General features: G+C 36.8%; 1 protein-coding gene across 1 annotated transcript; it reads right to left on the bottom strand.

Moving 5' to 3' along the window:
- Positions 1-870: 870 nt before the first annotated feature.
- LOC111328061 (programmed cell death protein 6) lies at positions 871-7,940 on the bottom strand. The gene is made up of 4 exons (XM_022932419.2): positions 7,787-7,940; positions 6,816-7,058; positions 3,133-3,334; positions 871-1,760 (listed from the first exon to the last, which is right to left on the bottom strand). Exons 1-4 carry the CDS (start codon positions 7,866-7,868, stop codon positions 1,592-1,594), a joined length of 696 nt encoding a protein of 231 aa, XP_022788154.2. The 5' UTR covers positions 7,869-7,940; the 3' UTR covers positions 871-1,591.
- Between the last annotated feature and the right edge of the window lie 997 nt (positions 7,941-8,937).

The raw sequence follows: 8,937 nt of genomic DNA, 5'->3' as shown, positions 1-8,937 counted from the left end.
TTCTTTCCAAGTCACAGTAGGTCAATATAAATGATATATCTACAACTTAACATGCACAATCACAATCTATTGCATTCATCTGCAGTAAGGTGGACAAAAAATTAAAAGAAACAGGAATTTGTGGCATGACAAATATTGGGAACATTTCTCCATAAATTTAAGTCAGCAGAATTAAAGCATAAAATCCGGATTCATCCAGATGAATCATAATTTCCTTAAGAGATCCAGCTCCAAGTAAAAATACAAACAACTTGGCTTAGTGAAAAAAAAAAAAAAAACATTTCAAGTCACGAACTAAGCCTTACAATGGCATAGAAAACTCATGCAACATTAAGTGATAGTACATCATGACGTAGCCTTAGTTTTTTCTTTAATTTTTGTAACAAATCAGGGGTTTGGCTTATCAATGACAACATTTAATACCAAAAACAAGAGATGGTGCTGTAAAAGTGCCAGCTGCAAGCATGAAATTTCCAAAATAATTATGAAAAAGTCATTGAGAGCTATTTTGTGCAATTTCCTGAGTAACCACACAGTAAATCTTTGGCATCTGTTATCCTTTTTCAGAAGTTAAGAAAGGAATAGCTCCTAAACAATAATCACTGGCTGCAACGGCACAGCCGGGTTTACAGTGTTTCTTTCAAGTCATCCAAATAAATTCAAGGAACTGAGTGAAACTGAAGGGTCTTACACAATGAAAAAATCACACAAGGTCTTTGACTATGTGCATATTTAACTTATTTGACAGTTTTTCCAGTGGGAAAGATCTTCCCATTTCTTTTTTCAAAAAAGGTTGTTTCGGTCAACCTAAGTGACTATGTCACCCTAATTAAATAACTCAAAATAAACAAAACTGGATTATGACATGAATAAGTGATCAGAGAGTTTTATTAATTTCAAACATCTAGGTTATAATTACTTAAACTCTCAAAACTGCACTTGCAATCGTCTAACTACACAGTTAGTGGATATCCAATTTTAAAGGGAATAGTTAATTGTCTGCTCATTTCTAAAATAAATACTGTTGAGAGGTTGCCTGGGTAGCTTTTACTTAGTATAATCTTTTACAGGTAAAGTTCTATGAACTAAATGACACCATAGCATTACATAGAGTTAACACTTGGAATAGCCCTTTGTTTTTCAATCATGAGGCTTCACAGGCCAATGTATTTCAGCCCATATCCATACTAATGTGGATGGAATAAATTTTCAGTCTAAAAGAACCTTCCTCTCACACTTTCATTTTTGTGATGTTTCTAAAAAGGTAAACGATTCAGGACTAATCCAGATGAATTTGAAAACCGAACTCTGCAGGATGAATGCTTAACTACACTTAAACAGAAGTGGGAGGGGTGTTGTTGAGGACATAACATGACCAATGGATGTCAGCCTTTTGGCTGGTCATTTAACACCACCCAGCCAATAATTCTACAAAGCTTTGATTAAGGAGCTGTCCAAATTGGATGTGCAACACCTAGTTTGTAATTTCAAAGATGAAAAATGTACACTCAGTTTAAGTCTTAAATTTATCACTATGAGTGTGTTGTGAAAAGGGCATATAATATTGTTTTCATCCAGTCTAAATACAAGTTTAAGGCTTATTCAACAAAACCATACACATGAAGTCTTCATAACTAATGGTGATATTGCCATTCATGCTTGTGTCTCTTGCTCGGAAAGCATCTGTCAGTCCTCGCAGCATTACACAGCACTGGATAAAACTATCCAGCTTTAAGCTTCTACGAGCAAGTTGATCAAACCTGATGAACAGAGTAAATAAACTAAACAAAATACTTGTGACAAGTAAACTAAGGGTAAGTCAACATGTTAAAGCAATATTACCAATTTGCCACATTAAAGGGGGAACAAATGGCTCAAAAACCATCTTTTAAAAACAATTTATTTAGTGATTTAACATACAGTATGCACAGATATCCCCCCCCCCCCATTTGAACCCAGAGATTTAAAAAATACCTTACTAACCTCATTTTCTCAGTTTGTACAGTAAGTTAAGGAACCCATTTTTTTTCTGCTCAGATTTTCTGCTAAGCAGTCTACAATGAAATAAAGGTGAATCTAACAGATGCCCCCTTCCCCCCAGTTCCCAGTAAACAGGCCAGACCACATCACAGTGATCTCATGATGTGGGTTCTTTAACATCCCCTGCCAAACCAAATTAACTTATTAATAGATGCAGGAGATGGGACCTATGGTTTACTCATCCTTATCCGAGAAGACTAGAATGTCTATCCATTTCATGATGTTATAGATGTTTCGTTGAGAAAAGTATATACTTTGATATGAGTCATAATGGATTGACAATTAATTTCCCTTTTCATTAAGTTCATGATACACCTAGGATTAGTAACTTTGTAAGATCACGCAACATGTTAAAAGTTCATTTTAGAAGGAATAGTTCCGTGCTAAATTGTTTTCTCGCTGACCGGCGTTTCATATGATTTTGCCAACCAGATGCCCACTTGAACTGCCACCCCGTGTTTACGAGTGACTAGGAATAATCTGCTGGATATTGTCACAGAAGTAAGTGGTCGATGATATGCAATTAATCACTGTAGTTTGCTTATGTTGTAGTTTGCCCTGTAGTTTGCCCTATCTAATATTCTATGTAATGTTTTCCTTAATATAACGAATAAAACCAGAAATCATTTATATGGTTTGTGTTATCCAGTGGATTAATAAGCCCCTTTTTCTCCCCGGATCAATGGAAAGGTAGCACATTCTCCTCAGTTATTTTTAAGACCCTGAGTGTTGTCCGGCTGGGGCTTGAACCCTCGACCTCAGCCCACACAACAGTCTGGCGCTCAACCAATTGAGCTAACTGGGAATGTTCATTTTCTCTCTTAGACATTACCCCAACATACAATATTATTCTGTGACTTCAATAGATTATGTGCCTATTAATTTGAAGCTTCAACATCCCCCAACCCCCTCTGGGCAACCCACTGGCATTTGACTTTCCTCTGTGCCCCAGGGGTGCAGAGTTTGAGCCTTACTTGTGTGAAGAGGAGGAAATTGAGCCAGTGGAATACAAGCATTTTTAGTTTAAAAAATAGAGGAGTTTAAAAGTAAAGAGTAACCACTCTACACTCATACATAAAAAGCTGTAGGTACCTGGTAACTACAAGGTTGACAAAATTTGCTGAAACATTGAAACCCATTTGAGCAAAAGCTTGATGTAATTCTTGAGACTCTATAGCTCCTGATCTGTCTGAATCGTATCTGTCAAATGCACCCTTCCATTGGTGAATATACTGCCACAGCTGTTGAAATTCTTGGAAACTGATAGTTCCGGACTGATCTCGGTCAAACATACCTGATTAAAACACATTCCAAACTAATTCCATTAAATGACTTGTAATTGATCATTGAACATCCCCACGTAACCATCTCCCCACAGGCAACAAGTTGCTACACACCAACAACAAAAACACATCCATACATTTATTTTTTTACTTAAAATAAAGAACTATTGATATATCATGAATAAGACATTTCCATGTACTATTTTTGGTTTTGTTTTACAAAGATATGGAAAAGGAAAAACTTTGCTTTTTAATTAGCAAGGTTACACATTGCAAGAAATATCCTAATGACCAAATAGTTCATTACGCATGACCTATACCATCAAACACTAATTCCACAGAATGGGAAACCTGATCAAATACAGATGACTTAGAATCCTAGATCTGAATGTCTAGACAGGCAGAGTCAAGTATCCATACCAACATTATCTGGAAATCTACCTTTGGCTTAAAAACAAAACAAAATGTATTTGATTGATTTTTTCCTGCCTATCACATGTTATATATATATATATATGTATATGTGTATGTACAAAGTTTCAAAAAAATGCGAGGATGGACAAATTCTGAGGTAAAAGAGATAGAAAATTTTAATAAAAACATTTTGGTCAAAGACCTTCCTCAGTTATTTACAACTTTTTTAAAAAAATAGCTTTAAATAGGAATGAAGTGCTAGCGATTATGTAATTACATGTGATGACTAATGAACTGGTGCTAATAAAAGGATGATAAAAAAAACCGAGCTACAAAGAAAACAATGGACAAAACACAAGAGACAAAATCCAAAAAAACAAGAAAACAAGAAAAAAAGAAAAAAAGATAAACTAAATATGCTAAAATGAGGGGCGCAACCGAAGAAGCAATGTGGCAAGCGTTAGAAGAGGGTAAGCCTACTTTAACTACAACTAAATATGCTAAAATGAGGGGCGCAACAGAAGAAGCAATGCAGCAAGCATTAGAAGAGGGTAAGCCTATTCTTAACTACAACTAAATATGCTAAAATGAGGGGCACAACCAAAGAAGCAATGTGGCAAGAATTAGAAGAGGGTAAGTGTCTACTCTTAACTACAACAGTTACTGTAAATCGTATCAAAATCCCAAAACAAGGCCTTTGGAGCCCGAAAGGGCAGATTAGCAACAAAAATTCCTGGAGGAACCCTTAAATGATACTAATCATAATAAGATCCCTTAGCAGGGCCTCTGAGTCTAATCAACACTTAAAAGGCTGAAAAAATCCAAGGAAAAGGCCTTTGAATGATTAATTAATAATGCATATTATTATATGGCTGTGTCTCACAAGGACTGGAAACTACCAAATTCACGAATTTGATTGGCTGAAATCAATATTGAAAGTGGTCTAGATTTTCCCATCTAGACTAGCATCTAGACCGGTCGAGAAATAAAAGGTACAAAGAATACAAAAAATTGGCATGTAGGACACAGCCATATAATAGACCACTTTCATAAATAGCTGCCGTATAAATATTCTTTTGTTTAAATTTAAATTAGCCCTTCTGGCCTTGCTTGAGATAATGTATTCTTTTGAATTTTGTACTGGAGAACGAGGCCAGTAGGGCTAATTTAAATTTAAACAAAAGAATATTAATCCAGCAGCCATTTATGAAAGTGGTCTATTAACTCGGTCGCTGGTACAGACCTCACTGTGTTCGGTCTGTACTAGTGACCTCGGTCAAGATTCTCCCATACAGACCTCCCGCTCGGTTAATAAGAACTAAATACAAGATGGAAAATTGATTAATTACAAATTAATTAATTAATTATATTTGTTCATTCTGCAATCCAATCCCAAATTGAAAGAACTTTTTCCTCGAAATTCTATCATACCATCCTTTCGTCAGTCGAAGAATCTCAAAGAATTATTAGCACCATCTCGTTTTAAAGCTGCCAGCAAGAGACAAACGATTCCTCATAACAATGGCTGCTTTAAATGCGATAGGAAAAGATGCGACCTATGTCAGAATTTCTTTGTTGAATCTAAGTCTTTTCTCAGCTTTCAGACAGGCAAAAAATACACCATAAATTCTAGGCTTTCGTGTGACTCTAAAAATGTGATTTATTTGGCTTCTTGCACGAACTGTTGCCTGCAATACGTAGGATCTACAACTACCGACTTTAAAGTTAGGTTTCAAAATCACAAATCTGCTATGATCACAAACAAAACGATTTGTGAGGTAGCGATACACTTCAACAGAATCCCACACACCTTAGGTGATTTTCCGTTCCTATGTATTGATCACGTACAAGCCCCAAGCGGCTCTGAAGAGATCGATAGGCTTTTAATCACAAAAGAGACTTATTGGAGTGCCCAGCTGTTCTCTCTGGCACCCCATGGTTTGAATAAAAGAAAGGAATTTTATTCTAAAAACAGAATTGTTATAATCAATTTTCCATCTTGTATTTAGTTCTTATTAACCGAGGGGGAGGTCTGTATGGGAGAATCTTGACCGAGGTAACCAGCACAGACCGAACGCAGTGAGGTCTGTACCAGCGACTGAGGTCAAGATTCTCCCATACAGACCGACCTAGCTCGGTTAATAAGATGTTTATTATATGGCTGTGTCTTACATGCCAATGTTTTCTTTGTACCTTTTTTTTCTAGACCGGTCTAGATGCCAGTCTAGATGGGAAAATCTAGACCACTTTCAATATTGATTTCAGCCAATCAAATTCGTGAATTCAGTAGTTCCCAGTCATTGTGAGACACAGCCATATAATAATATACATTATTAATTAATTGTTCAAAGACCCTTTCCTTGGATTTTGTCAGCCTTTTAGGTGTTGATTAGACTTAGAGGCCCTGCTAAGGGATCTTATTATGATTAGTATCATTTAAGGGCTCCTCCAGGGATTTTGTTGCTAATCTGCCCTTCGGGCTCCAAAGGCCTTGTTTTGGGATTTTATTACGATTTACAGTAACTGTTGTAGTTAAGAATAGGCTTACCCTCTTCTAATGCTTGCCGCATTGCTTCTTCGGTTGCACCCCTCATTTTAGCATATTTATTTTTTCTTTTTTTCTTGTTTTTTGGATTTTGTCTCTTGTGTTTTGTCCATTGTTTTGTTTGTAGCTCGGTTTTTTTATCATCTTTTTATTAGCACCAGTTCATTAGTCGTCACATGTAATTACATAATCACTAGTACTTCGTTCCTATTTAAAGCTTTTTTTTTAAAAAAAGTTGTAAATAACTGAAGGTCTTTGACTGAAACGTTTTTATTAAAATTTTCTATCTTTTTTGTCAGAAGTTGTCCATCCTCACATTTTTTTTTAAACTTTGTACATTTGTGTTTACTGTGAGGTTTGGACTGTGAATCTTTATTGATCCTTCTGGCGCAGTGTACCTTTGTTGGCCTGAGAGTTTTACTAACGACTTTTGTATGTATGCATGTGTGTGTGTGTGTGTGGAAAACAACATGGGTCCTGAAGGACAAAAATAATATGTGACAAGTACATATAAAAGAAAAAGGGCACTTAACCAATCATAAGCCTGCATGTCTCACTGTTAAAGTGGGACCAGTTTCCATTCAGTAGTGCCTGCTGTAATTCATTTGCTGTTATTTGACCTGACCTATCCCTATCAACAGTAACAAACCAGTTCCACAAGGTAGGGTCAGCTCCAGGTGGTGGAGCAAAAGATCCTCCTCCATACCCCCCTGGGTAGCCCCCACCAGGTGGTGGATAGCCCATGTTAGGCGGGTAACCAGGAGGCTGTCCATAACCTGAAAAGGAAAACAACAAATCAAATGTACAGTTACCTATGCATTCCTTAAAAATCACATTGGAAGGATTTTTGCAAATAAAAACATACAAGTGCATTAAAAAAGTCGTTTTCAATATTTGCTGGTTGAAAAGGAAGTTTTCAGCTCCTCGAGTTAATTCTTTTTCCAGTCTTGTTGTGAATTTGAAGACAAAGTTAGCATGAGGATTACTCGGTTTCTGTACTTAAGAGTGCTGCTGAGTCAAAGAAAACTGAGGAAGTTTTATTTAACAACTGGTCCAAGGCCATTTCTTGAAAATTTTCAATTAATGCCTGCAAACATTATTCGGACGAAACCAAATAATGTTAAGGATAATCTATCACAATGCCTTTGATAGCTCTGATGAGTGTCATTCACAAACCTTCCTCAGGGCTCGACACTAACGGTTGCCCACTAGCCACAGACTAGTAGAAATTCAGTTTTGGCTAGTGTTTTTCAAATTCCACCAGCCAGTTTGGCTAGTAAACAGACTGAAATTGTCGTAACATCTAAAAACATCTAAGATGTCACTAGCCACTTGGCTAGTAAGTTGAAAATTTAGTGTCGAGCCCTGCTTTCTGTATGAACAATATATGGAACTTCTGCTTAATTCTTCTTCTTAAAAAGTAAATTAAACCGTATTTTGTGCAGTGGCTCTTCGTTTGAATAATAATAAATTCTGCCTTACAGGAGAATCTTATCTTTCTTACCTTGAGGATGAGGCTGGTTTCCGTAGGGATTTGAGCGTGGTGCTGGGTTGTACCCACCAAAGCCAGGATACTGACCCGCCATGTTGTATCCCTATTCTGACTAGGCTTACATGACGCAGAAGCGCTCTCTCTAACTTCACGTCTGCGATAAAGAAAAGTAGGTTCGCAGTGCGTATACGCGTGGGCGTTCGATGGCAAAATTTTAATTTTTTTTTGAATATTTGAAATTTTGAATTTAAACTGCCGTACACACATATAATTTTCATATATTCAAATTCATTGATTCATCACTTCGCGGGTTTAATACGAACCAACATAATGACCGGTTCCTAGTTGGCTTGCTAGCTCAGTTGGTAGAGCACTGAACTGGTCTCGTTCGTTAGCGTGACCAAACGGTGTACACTAACACGCATACCCTGTTTTTGAGCATTTCGACTTCGCTGGTGAGTGAGCTGCCAAATTCAAATATATAACCTTCGTTCATAAATAGAACCCACACATTCAAATCGAATTCCTTCCAGGCTAAGTTGCATTTTCGTTATTTTTTTATTCAAGAAATTGTATAATTTTGATTAAAATTTTTGAATGAAGAATTTCCGAGTCTTTCCAAAAAAATGGAACATATCGATTTCTTTTTGAAAGAACGAACAATTTATACTTAACAAATTGCTGTTAAATAAGTAATGTTTTATTAAAGAAGTGAATCATGTCAGGCTGCCATAAATCCGTTTTAATCATTCTTCGACTTTGGGAGCGCGGGACTGCGTGAGTACCGGTTTAACTGACCTCTCTTTTAATATTATCTTTCAACTTCAGGAGGGCGGGACTGCGAGAACACTAGGTTACATGCCCTCTCTTTTCCTTATGCTTCGTCTTCGGGAGCGCGAGAGTAATCGAGTTAACGTTCAAAAGTGGCTGGGTATTCTGAAGTTGCTCCAAATATCTAGTACATTATCTTTATTAAGATAAAGTAACGAGATGTTTTTGTTATTTTAATGCTCTTTCTCTTTAACGAAAATGGCAACATCAGTTCACAGTGTACTACTCCACCCACCCTACCTGTTCAAAAAAACAATTACCGCACGAGTAGCATGCCCATGTTTACTCGTTGTTTGCACTTTAATACGTCCCGCGGGCTCGTCAAAATACTG

The sequence above is a fragment of the Stylophora pistillata genome, chromosome 2 (genome assembly GCF_964205215.1).
Source record: "Stylophora pistillata chromosome 2, jaStyPist1.2, whole genome shotgun sequence".
NCBI classification, from domain to species: Eukaryota; Metazoa; Cnidaria; class Anthozoa; order Scleractinia; family Pocilloporidae; genus Stylophora; species Stylophora pistillata.
Note: the sequence above shows the minus strand (reverse complement) of the source record. Positions and strands in the feature narration are given on the sequence as shown.

Excerpts from the sequence above, each read along its gene's own strand:
- LOC111328061 (XM_022932419.2), bottom strand. The coding sequence starts at position 7,868 with ATGGCGGGTCAGTATCCTGGCTTTGGTGGGTACAACCCAGCACCACGC. Across the intron at positions 3,335-6,815 it reads GACATGCAGGCTTATGATTG|GTATGTTTGACCGAGATCAG; the intron begins GTTAAGTGCCCT and ends TGTTTTAATCAG. Across the intron at positions 1,761-3,132 it reads GTCAACCTTGTAGTTACCAG|GTTTGATCAACTTGCTCGTA; the intron begins GTACCTACAGCT and ends TCTGTTCATCAG.